Source organism: Clytia hemisphaerica, unplaced genomic scaffold (genome assembly GCF_902728285.1).
Source record: "Clytia hemisphaerica strain Z4C2 unplaced genomic scaffold, Clytia hemisphaerica genome assembly, whole genome shotgun sequence".
NCBI classification, from domain to species: domain Eukaryota; kingdom Metazoa; phylum Cnidaria; class Hydrozoa; order Leptothecata; family Clytiidae; genus Clytia; species Clytia hemisphaerica.
This window is the reverse complement of record NW_027103770.1, coordinates 493,960-506,261: the sequence shown is the minus strand read 5'-3', so window position 1 is coordinate 506,261 and position 12,302 is coordinate 493,960. Positions and strand designations below refer to the sequence as shown.

Here is a 12,302-nt window from a genome sequence, read left to right as displayed (position 1 = left end):
CACCAATTTCCAGGTTCTTTGAGAAAAATCATAATACGAGAATGAATAGTCTTGTATGTATTCATGAAAAGAACTGCATGCTACTAAATTCACATTAAGAGTCCTATTCATATAATCAAATATCAAACGGAGATGAGTTACCCGAAGGGAGGAAATCCTGTTAGTATATAAAGGAGAGACAGGAGCAACTCTCTATCTTAAAAACGGAAGTTTAGTTAGTTTACACATGAAAACTTTAGATGAATAACATTGTTTAGACAGAGTATATATAACGTGAATTGTAACCAACAATGATGTCTTTTGGTGATTACAAGATTGACTTGTGATGTGTTCATTTCATAAGTGTTTGTTAACACATAATTACAGTAGACAAGTTAACCATTCTTCTACAAATGAGATTAGTGTACGTTACATTTTGTAAAAGTTATGAATTGGTGATACTGTATATTTTGTAGAATTGAACGTGTTGGTTTTACGTTAAGACAGAGAGCTAACCTTCAAACACGCCATTTTGACTTTATTTCCATGGTTCCTAGTGGAAAGAACGGTATACTGAGCCAACATTGTCTTAGTGACCCAAGGTGCAAGAGAGTTTCTAGCAAGTAGTGGGGATATAACGAACAAATTGAACACCGATGGGTAAAATGATCTCATGTTTATGGACAGGGATTATAAATTTAAAGCACTCTAATGTTTGAATAATCTTGAAATTACAATTACTTTACTTATGAGTGGGGATGAGAGTTTAGTGAATTTTGCAAAGGGGAGCAGGATTTCATGGTATATTCTCACCGGTGAGTGTTTTGGCCAATCTTTCTAAGATTCGAGCGTCTAGAGGGTCTTGTCGGATCTGTGACTCAAAGATTATTTCTTTCAAGGAACCCTATAATTATAAAGGAAGCTGGATCTTTGCTTTGCTTGGAGATAAATTTGATGTATAAAAACTTGACTACATTTTCATGCAGATTTAAGATATTCTTTTTATGATATGGAAATGAGGCGAGGTGCGCCTCTATGCTGACAAAGCAGAATTTGCTCACCCTTCTGCCTTTAGCTCAGGCTGAGCCGAAAGCGAAAAAAGTAGTTCTTTTTTTTTGTTTAAAAATGCTTTGTCAGCAATGGTAGGAGATTTCTTTTTCTTTCTTATAGCTTACATTACAGATTCTTAATTCTTTGACATGTTGGTCACGCGTACTCAGCTGATCTATGTCATTATTAATAGACTTATTTGATTTATTTTCCAAATAGTAAAATTTATGTTTTTAAAGAGAGTTGATGTGTCAAAACTTTGACTTTACAAACTTCTCATATGATCAAAACTTTGGAGAAAGAATAATAACTTTTCATTACTCAAAATATTGGATCATAGGAATAAGATATCAGTAAAAAAACTTCTACCTAGGAGCAGTGTTAATAAGTGCTGCCGGTCTATTGTCAAAAATGGTCAAAGGCGTTCTAAGCTTCAATCAATCTTATAAATGACCTTTTTGGTTGATTGATTTTTTCTCCTGTGTTGATATCTCAGAAAATGATTCTATAATATTTTTGTTTTGGAAACTGTATTTTGATTGACAATTTAAGACTTTATTTTTTTTTGAATGGAAATTTGACCAACTTGAGAGGATGACTAGCTCTATATAAAGATACGAACAAGAAAAATTGTTATTTTTGTTCGACGAATATTAGTAGGAGATGTGTTGTTTAAAGGAGTAACAGTGATGGAATAGATTTGAGTTTAGTCCGTTTTAGACTGTTTGTTGTATCAAAAATGGCTCAATTTGCTCATTTTAACACCTCTGTCTCACTGATTAAGGTTAACAATCTCCTACGATTTTGGTATTTTTTGTGAGATCTTGTTTTAACTTTAGAAAATTTGAATCAGCATTTCCTTCAAATTTTCTTTATAGAAGAGGATAAGTTCAGGTTTTGGATCAGCGACGATAATACTGTTTAAAGATTTTCAGATGCTTTTTCTCGCAGCTGATTTGGTAGTGTTGAGAATCAAGAATAGGGTTTTTGCACTTCAAAATCAGCTCTTTATCACCCAGCTTTAATTTAATAGGCACAGAATGCTTCTAATTAATTCTTTAATATCCCTTGTGCCACAGACCCGTTGGGACTCCCGCCCCGCTTTTGAATTTGGCAAAAATTTCGTTCCCGACGGGAAAAATAGATAAATTATCCACTTGCTTTTTTAACTGAGAACAGTAGATTTACTATCCCTATTGGCATTTCGAAAGAAATTTTTATCCCAACTGTGAGAAGGATTTCCACCAGGAGTGGAGAGACAAGGTTGTTTTAATTGCGTTATAGGCGAGATTAAGCTCATAAAGTTGTGTTAAAAAAATTAGGATTGTGTTAGTCTTCTAACACTGTTTAGATAATTAGCTGACCTGGGCAAAAAAAATCCAACTATCAATAAATTTCAATCCATACATTTATTTGTGTAAAATTTTCTTTCTTTCTATCTTTACATATGACATTTCATTATAATAATCTTGAGCCTCAGTTACAGACCTAGTTGCGGTTTACCAGAACATTTAATCTTCTTCACGACTGTGTTAAGAATCTGGGTTTTCTTTTCTAAAACCCTATATCATATTACTTAAAAAAATCTCATGTAGAAAAAAACCCCTCCTCTATGGTGTTTTAGTCTGCTTATTTTCATTGACTTGACTGTTAGTTACTTGACCTTTAGTGAAACTCTTATGATTTTTTTGTATTTTGCTTGGAAAGTTACGTGCTTGAAATAAGAGTGTTTTCTATCAAGGGCGTGGTTTAAGGTTGCTTGAAGATACCTGGCTTATATGACGGTGCCAGCAGTCTGGAAAGAAGGGAAATTTTACGCCGGAGCTGCGCCAACTTAACTGGAAAAAATTGAAGTCAGCAGATCAAATCTCAAATCTACGCCGGAGATATCCGGTGCACAAGCCGCAATTTCCAGACTGCAGGCCAGCTTGATGTTTCAATATGGTTAACGTTTTTTTTGGGTTGTCAGCTACTACAATGCGTCAAAACCGTGTCAATACAGGTATGTGCATATAATGATTGATGGAAGTATAAATAATGTTGTTTGTCAGGGTCTTTGAAGTGCTTCTAACAAAAAGAAAACTTGATTCCAGTCCCTAAGTTTGCTTTTTTATGATTTTGTAGCGAATTTGCCTTTTATGATTCTGTAGCGCTCACTAATTTGTAGCTGGGCACGAAATTAGACAAAAAGAACTTTTATACCTAATCGGGGGGACAAATAAGTCGGGGTTTTAATTTCTCGGGTAAAAACGGCAACGTGGAAAAATTTCGTCGCCTAGAGATAATTCCGTCACTTTTTCCCGATCAATATTTCAAATTCATCATCTTTCCCCGACTAAATTGTCCAAAAGAAATGATCTCCTTCACTGGCTCGAAAATAATTCTCGTTATTCAACGTTTTGAATCAAATTTGGGTTAATAAAGGTGTAAAAAAACATTTTTTCCCCAATAAAGTTAACTGTTGTGAGGGACGAAAAATCTAGGATGGAAATTTTTTTTCTTTACTAAGAAAAAGAAACACAGTTCAGTATAAAACTCAAATCTTTATGAAGGAAGTCTAGGATAACTGAACCCTTTAAGTTCCCATTCTATCCTCTATCGGTTAAGATCTTCCCAACCAAAGTAAACACAATTAAATCTTAGCTAAGCTACAGCAAAAACTAACAAAAGGCTGTCAGGAAGCTCAACCTAGATTTTTGCTTCTGTGTTTGAAGACTTATCGTCCATCAAAATGTTTATTTATTTGATGAATTTTAGTCAGTGAGTGAATTTTTCCTCCATCAAGTATGCACAAATTTAAACCAAGTTTGAGCGTTTTTAAATGCAGCAGAGTTTTAAAAATGGCGGATTTTTTCAAAGTGGTTTACTCCAAAGAAAAGCGTGAAGTTTAGATATTCTTCAACTATTTTGTCCCTGTAAGGGTCGGTTGTCGGAGCTCAAGATTATCGACTGTATCGACATCATCAAATTAGCTTAAATCTACTTCAAACGGGTTGAAAAAGGGTTTTTCGACTTTGTCAAAAAAAGATATTAGAAACTTCATGTCCAACTAATATTTTCATTCTATAACATGACAAATAATCAGCGCCTGTCAGACAAAATGTCAACATCTAGTTGTTAAAGACCTTTGTATTGAAAAACAATCCCGCGCTGCTATAGACAAGTAAATACGTATTCCTTGAGTGAAAGTTGACTTAGTGTTTTTACTTGCGAAGAGGATCGACCGTGGGACTAAAATCAGCATGCTGGCTTTTAACAAAAAATGTTAAAGAATTAAAGACCTGGTTTTTTGTTTTTTCAGACAACTTTACTTTTCATTTATGTAAATTAAGATTGTGTTATATAGTTTGTTTATTTGGAGACCCAATAATCTTTACTTTTCACTGCCGTATATGACGCAGGGTAAGGGAACATAAGTCGGAACCGTTACACCATTATCGATCGGCAGTGTTACGGGTGGAGGAGAAGTGGAGGGGCTAAAGGCTTAAAATGAGAATTCGCCAGGAATCTAAGAAAAAAGTCTATTTTGAGCCTCCCTGCTTCGGTCAGGCCTGTTTTATGAGTTTTTCAAGACGTAAACCATCGCATGCATAAAAGATCTTGAATCTGTCTTGTAATCAACTATAAACCCATCAAAAAAATGATCACCCAGTCAGTTTAAGAATGGGATGTCTTTTTGTTTTGTTTTGTCAACATAATGACGAGACAGACTTTCCGTTAGGTTTTTTTCATCGAGAGCAAACAATCGCGAAAAAAAACAGCAAAAAAAAAGACTAAGGGAGAAAAAAACATGTACCCTTGAACTTCAAAATATTTTATATCTCGATGTACTTTTTCCTTTTTGTTTTTATGACATACACGTTTTTTTATATAAGAACATCCAAAACTTTTGAAGCCGCCGACGGATGTTCTTAACTTTTTGAGTTTTAAGCCTAAAAATGTTCTTAACTTGTTCTTAACCATCGAAGCCTTATGTTCTTATCGACCGCCGGAGGCGGTTTCTTTCATAGTGGTACTTTGTCTACCATATACTTTCGGTTTTTTTAACTAGATTACCCAGGTGTTTCTCTTTTTTTCGCTGAATGTCTTTTATTCGGAATTGAATAATAGAGACATGAAAAATGACTATATTGTAATCTGTTTTCAATGAATAATCTAAAATGTACTGGAGATGACATGTAGGCGTCAATAATGTGCGCCCGCTCTTTCGCGAGCGTGATGCGTGATGGAAGGCGGTCGTTTCAGTGTGGTTTACATGGGCACTGTGACCTAGTATAGTTTTTTCTTATAAAAAAAGCATCTAGGGTGTTTTGTCAAACAGCTAAAACCATATCGGACTTTGTGCATTTTTGTCTTTATTTTTTCTCGCTCTTCTTTCTCCGTTCTTTTTTGTCCGTTCGTTCGTTTTATTATTTTGTGTCAATATAAGAAATTGACTTATCAAAACACCCTCTTCAAACACAAGATCTGGGGTGTATCAATCAAGTTTTTTTGTACAAATATTTCATTCAGAGACACCTTCAGTAACGGCGGGAGTAACGGTCACTCGAAAGAGAAATTACTGTTTTTGAAAACTTATATATTTTTTTGTGGTTACGAGACTTTAGATCAAAATACTTTACGGTTTCTGAAAATTGTTCTCGATTCTTGTTTGTGTTTGACCAGTCAGTGTGGTGGCATGTAAAACATATCGCAAACAAGTATTTCGTAACCCCTTAACTTTATAATGCAAATTGTAGTAAAAAAAATACGCGAGCGGAGAAATACCTGTATAATTTTCCACATCCCTATCTCGCAGCTTCGATGGAACTTTTTCCCACAGGAGATGGTTTTGGAGTGCAATTTTTTCCGTTAAAATTCAAGTGGAGATCAAAGTCAACTTTCCAGTGGGTCTGAGATTGTAAGGCATTTTCCCATCGGGGACGAAAACTAGGCCAAGTCTTTAAGGTGGGGCGGGGATCTCACCGGGCCGACACAGGGGTGTATTTTCTTCTTTCTCTTTTTAACTCCTATTTCGAAACGCAAAATAAGAAAGGTGCCAAAATTAGTGATCAGAGAAGCCTGACAGACGCCTAAATTGATCCGCCAGAAACGGTGGATGCGGATATCTGATATGGTGAATGAGGAAACTCAAGCGATTTCGCAGCGATTTTCCCGACGAAGAGGAAAATTTCGGGGATTTTTGTCAAAATCTGTACCTGTTGCTTTGTGCCTGCCTTTAATTGAATCTTAATTCTTATACCTATTTTCTATTTTCATTGCAGAACATAAGAAAACATCTATTAAAGTAAATACCCATAATAACCAAGAAAATTGAATGCAAGATGGTTTCACTAAAATTACTATTCACAGTGGCTTTACTACAAATTGTTATTGAAATGTGTCATGGAATGTGTGACCAGAGACCTTTTGGCGGGAAATTAAAATGTTGCACAAAGAAAGATTCGAATTGTTTTGTGAAAGTGAATAATTCAAGAAGACGTGGAAACCAAAACACGATTTGCTATTGTGATGATTATTGTAAATTCACAAATGATTGTTGCTCAGATGTTTCGAAAGTCAAATCACTATGCAGAAGACGTAAGTACCCCTTTTTTATGAGGACAAACTATACAAGAACATAAGGCTTCGATGACCAAAATCTTAAGAACAAGTTAAAAACATTTTAAGGCTTTGTGGACTCTAAAAACACCCAATTTCTTAGGAAAGTGGAACAAAATACTGACAAAATGGTGAAATTAAACATGTTAAAAACATTTTTAGGCTTAAAATTTAAAAAGTTGAGAACATCCAAAGGCTTCAAAAATTTTGGATGTTCTTATAAAAAAATATGTATATGGTTTGCCTTAAACCACAGAGTGAATCAAATTTTTTGGAGTTTTGAGTTAACATTTGTTTTGCAATTCCAATTGCATTTGAGAACTATTTAATGTACTCTCATCCACTTGGAAAGACATTGAACTCTTGAGGTTCAAATCTTCAAATAATATAGAATCAAATTTCCCGGGCATTTTCCTAGAATCTCACACCGTGCTCTAAAAGGGACGCGGTGAATGTGACGTATATTCTCTTACGAAGCAATGACCTTTAGAGTTAATACATGCCTTACGCAGAGTAGAAGAATCTGCTTGGCAATTAGCAAATTTTCATCTCTATTTAAACTGAGCTCTTTTACCTTATCATCTGTACCGTGAAAAGCACAGCTCAAAATCATATATTTACGCTGTGCCGACGAATCGAGATTCTATTCATCGCGCAATCAGCGAAGACAAAAGTAACCATGACGACCATCCAAGATCTTGGATGAGCGTCATAGTCGATATTTTTATTCCCGTCGTTGAAAACACAACTTACAAAAAGTCATCAATGCTTTGTAAAAAGAGTCAGTGATAGAGAATCATAACATAAAGTCTGTCTATTATTTCGATTTAATTAAATCGATTCAATTAAAGTGACATTTCCATAATTAAAAGTTTAGTAACTAGTCATAGCTTTCACTAAATGCCCCCACAGAAAGGTCATGTCATGCAGTTATAAAGCTTTTAATAAAAATAATCAGGAATAATTGATTGATTTAATTATTTATTAATTGATTGAAAAAAAATCATTCCATTAACAAAATACTTGAAGAATTCATGCAGCTTAATTTAATGAAATTCAAGGAAAAGCTGGAAAAGCTTCTCAAAAACATATTTCGAAAATCATGGTATCATTATCTTACTGACTTTCACATCTCCTTGTTTGTTTGTTTTTTCTTACAACAATATATGTCATGATCATTCACTAAATAGACCTTTTCCGATAATGCTGCAGACATCTTAGATTGTAGGCAAAATATATAGCGGTGCGGTGAATAAATCAACAAGGTAACCAATCAGAAATAGCTTGTTTATTTTTCATTGGCTGCTATATATTTCAACAACTCTCTATTGCTACTTTGTCTAATAAACAATAGTAAGATGATAAGATGATACTGCGTATAAAATTTATCAAAAAGTTCTGCGCCATCTGAAATAGACCAATCCTAGTTAAGGCCCGGGTTCCACTTGCGTACGCTGTGATTGCAGTCAAAAGAAAAATAAAGGAATGTCATTGTGGTCCATTCAGGCGTACAGTCGAAAAGTTGAAATGTGCCTAATTTTTTTTCAAGTGCATAGTACTTTTTCATGATGCAATCTTTTCTCCAAGCTGAAAGGATTGAAGCCATTAAGATATGATTGCAGCGCAGACAATGAAGAGACGGGCCTTCAGGAAGCTAGACTTTTTGAGTTTTTAGCTATATACTCTCACTTTATGGTGTTCCTGTTATATATGGACTATATGGACGGCCTCTATCACAACTGCATGAAAAAGTGGAACGTGCGCATGCAAAGTTAAACGAATGTAAACGAACTTTTTTCAGGCTTTTGAAATAGATTTACCACACAAACAGTGAAAACACTCTAAGTGAGGTAAATCTATTTTGAAGACCAAAAAAAAATATTGATTGACATTCAACCACTTTTGGATTCAACTTTACTCACGTGCACATTCAACTTTTTTGTACTTTGCCGGTATCTTGTTTTACCAAGTTAAGAAGGACTTTCTCGAGTTACGACCATATGATGGTCTTTAAAGCTCAAGAAGCTCTATAAACAATAAAGCTAGTTATTAATATAATAACAGACAAAGATAAATTACAGTTTGAACAAAAATATCAAATGTACATTTGAAAACTTGAGCAAACTTCTTTAAAGATTCCAGAAAAAGAATTGAAATCGTTGCTGAAATAAACTTCTGACTAAATTACAGTATTTAGTATTCAGTTTGAAAGACAAGAAACAAAATTTGACATACAAAACACTTTTTCCAGTCAACGAATCAGCTCATCATCATAACCAGTCTGCCATTTTGTTTGTTTTGATTTGCACAAGTAATATTGTAATTCGTGTTATGGTGTAATCACTATACTTTTTCTATAATTTGCATTTATAACACTCGCTTCAGCTTTTCAATGCTAAATCGAAACTAATAAAATGTAATATAATACGCAATAATGGTAATAGCATATAACGTAATATGAAAATATGTATAACATTTACCGCTGTATAATTTACCGCCATATTTTTGCGGAACACTTAATTGGCCGGAAAGCCGATTACGACGCAAACACAAAAACAAAAACAATTCGCAAAAAATCGAGATTCCAGTCCAATATATTGCGTGAAGCTATGAGTGCCTCCTCAGTCGCTACGCTCCTTGCGGGGGCAATTACTGTTATACATTTGGGGATCATGTAAAAGATTTCTTTCGAAATAAACTCATTTCAACAACACTTGGAGGTTTCTGGGGAATTCGTAAATAGTAAACTGCATACTGATACAGTCTGCTAGACATTAATATGGTAATATTTGCTCTTCATCTTTGATTTTTTCTACAGTGATTAGATTGACACATGCGCGATAAAATTTCTAATATTTGTCTTCAGAGGTTACTACTTTCTTTGAAAACCTAACCTCTGATACTCAGGGTATATCATCTGCCTAAAAAATTCCGACCATGTGAATCAAACGAATAATACTTCTTTGTTTTCTACAGAGGCTAAAAACTGCGAAGTATCATCCTGGCAAGCGTGGGGTAAATGCAGTGCAAAATGTGGCATCGGTTTCATGAAGAGAACACGAAGAATTTTACAAACACCGGAGAATGGGGGAGAGTCATGTCCAGTCCTCCGGCAAACACGCGGATGTAATGTCAACAGATGTGATAACACCAAAAATAAATGTAAGTAGTCCTTAGGATAGATATCTCCACTAATATAATACACAAATTTGCTATTAGCTGATTCATGTAAAAAATCACGAAAAAACGTCGAGTAAAAGTGTCGGTAGACTAATTTCTCCACTGATTAATGAATTTGAAATACTCTAGTGGTCAGCTTGTATCTCCCGAACTCCTTGAACGCCCTTCGATGATTTTGGCTGATCTTGAGTGCAAATAATTCCCCGCTTATGTGAATAAGGAATACCTTAGAACGTGCATTATTTGATGTCATATTTCAGGGTTGTGAGTTATACCGATAGTTACTGTAGATGAAAAAGGGAAACTGGTATATAAAACTCTTTCTGCCATTGTACTTCATATTGTAACCAATTTGGGATATTTAGCAGTGACTTAAGTTATTATGACAAACTATTTATTTAGTTTTTTATATTTTCTAGATAAGGCAGCTATCGTTTTACCAATCAACTTTCGTCGTGAAAAATTCGGTGATTACGGATACGAAAATATTTTACCAGCTATCAATGAAAATGATAATAACGTCCAATCAGATTACATCAATAGACCCACGTGAGTAACTATGATGTCATTGAGATTGCTTTAATAAAAATCTAGCTCAGTGAATTAGACAAACAAGGATCGTTTGGCGAAGCATTGATTTTTTTAACCAAGGATAATGTAAATTTAAAAGTTCAAAGCTTATTTGAAAGGTCTTGACATTAAGTTTTTTGAAGTGTCCAGGGAAGGGAAACGAGGGAAGGAGACAAAAGAAATTGAAAATCAAGTTACATCGAAAGATGTAAACATTCGAATGTTATAACGCGGGAAAATATCCTGTTAAATCAGTTTTGAACGAAAACTTTAGCATCGTTGAAAAGCTTGTACTGAATTTCTACCGCTTCTTTTCAGATATTCATATTGTGTACACTACCGTCACTCATACAAAAGAGAGATGCCTGTCAAAACACGTGGGCAGCCTCGTTTCAAACTTCGGTTCCAGTCTGCGTTGAGTGTCAATCACGTGTCATGAACGGAGGGCATTGTCGAGGTGAGGGTGCTATTGGCGTTCGCACCCGGTGGAAGGCTTTGGGTGTTGCCCGTTGTCATGGTGATTGGATCCGTCTCGGTGATATCATTCCAAATTGCACGTGTAAAGAAAAGAAATTCGCCAATTTTGTTTTTGTGTAAGGAAAAGATTTTGAACAACATCAACAATAGTTTCTAGATTTGGTTTAGTTTTTTAGAATATGACTTTGACCAAATGAAATTGTTGCTTGGTGAATTTTTAACACAGGAACAGTAAATATTGTATGGATGATAATGGCTGGTTAATGTGTTCCAGGAATAAAGAATAATCTAGACTGGAGATTAATGAGCTGAAACGGAGCTTCAGATGACAGATTGAATCCAGCTACCGAGAGAGGCAGACACACCAAGTATCAGGTTTTCTAATCCTGGCCGAAACAATGTCCATTTAACGTCCATGACATCCAAAAAGAGTTTTATGAACGTTGAAACAACATCGAGAGAAGAAAATGATTGAATAGTATCACAAAGTGAATATTCAGATAGATGTTTTGAATGCTTGCTAAAGACATTTTGCTATATCTCAGCAAGAATTTTCTCTGAAAAAGTTTTATTTTTACAAAATAACATTTACTATATTGAAATTAAAAAAGTTAACAAATTTATTCTTTGAACTAAATCTTTTCTCACTGACATACCTTAAATTTTTCAACCCTGGAGCGTTTTGCTCCAATTCAGCTTTAATATTTGTTACACCAAAGTCTTCCACTAGACTAAGATTAGTCTTGAATTAAAAAGATGCAGCCTTGAGATCAAATTATAACTTTCTAAATAGCATTTTTTTATAAAAAAATTCATATTTTTGTGTATAGACCAAAAAAAAATTATTTTGTAATATAGTTTCAAACTCCACTTGTATCTTAGAGAATGTTTTATAACCCATATTGTGTTTGAAAAATATACTTTTCATATGTTTTTAGAAATTTTCAGTCGACTTTGATAGTTCTTCTTAGCTTTACACACCCCTGTCTCACAGCCCCGGTGGGACTTGTTTCCTCAGTGGGCACCCTCGACTCCATGGCTTATCTAACCCCCTTACGCTATTGATGATTCTGATGGACGCGTTGACGGGGGATATAAGCCCTGGTGCACTTTAAAAACGAAAGTACTTTTAGGCATGTACGCGAAACGTATGTCGATTAGCATAATCCCGCCATTTTACAAATTCCGAGAATTTGAAAAAATCAAAACAAGCTAAATATGTAATCAATGGCTGATGTAAATAGTAAATTTAAAAGTCAAAGACAGATTCTCAACATGAAGAAGTTGAAGTATGAAGAACTCTTGGCAAACCAATCAATTGACAAAATTGCAAAATGTCATTTAAATGAAACTTGATTGGCAGAGAAAGATACTACGAGACCTTGATAAGCAGTCTATCCTGGTCTATCCCTGCACTGAGTGAACTGGAACTGCTTGTAAAACGA

The 12,302-nt window shown here is 34.7% G+C and overlaps 1 protein-coding gene across 1 annotated transcript; it reads left to right on the top strand.

Moving 5' to 3' along the window:
- Positions 1-6,297: 6,297 nt before the first annotated feature.
- LOC136805859 (somatomedin-B and thrombospondin type-1 domain-containing protein-like) lies at positions 6,298-11,006 on the top strand. Its single transcript, XM_067062417.1, is given in 5 exon segments — positions 6,298-6,609; positions 9,607-9,792; positions 10,230-10,359; positions 10,699-10,789; positions 10,792-11,006. Coding segments are annotated over 5 exon segments (849 nt in total). The 5' UTR covers positions 6,298-6,353; the 3' UTR covers positions 10,978-11,006.
- The last annotated feature ends 1,296 nt before the right edge of the window (positions 11,007-12,302 follow it).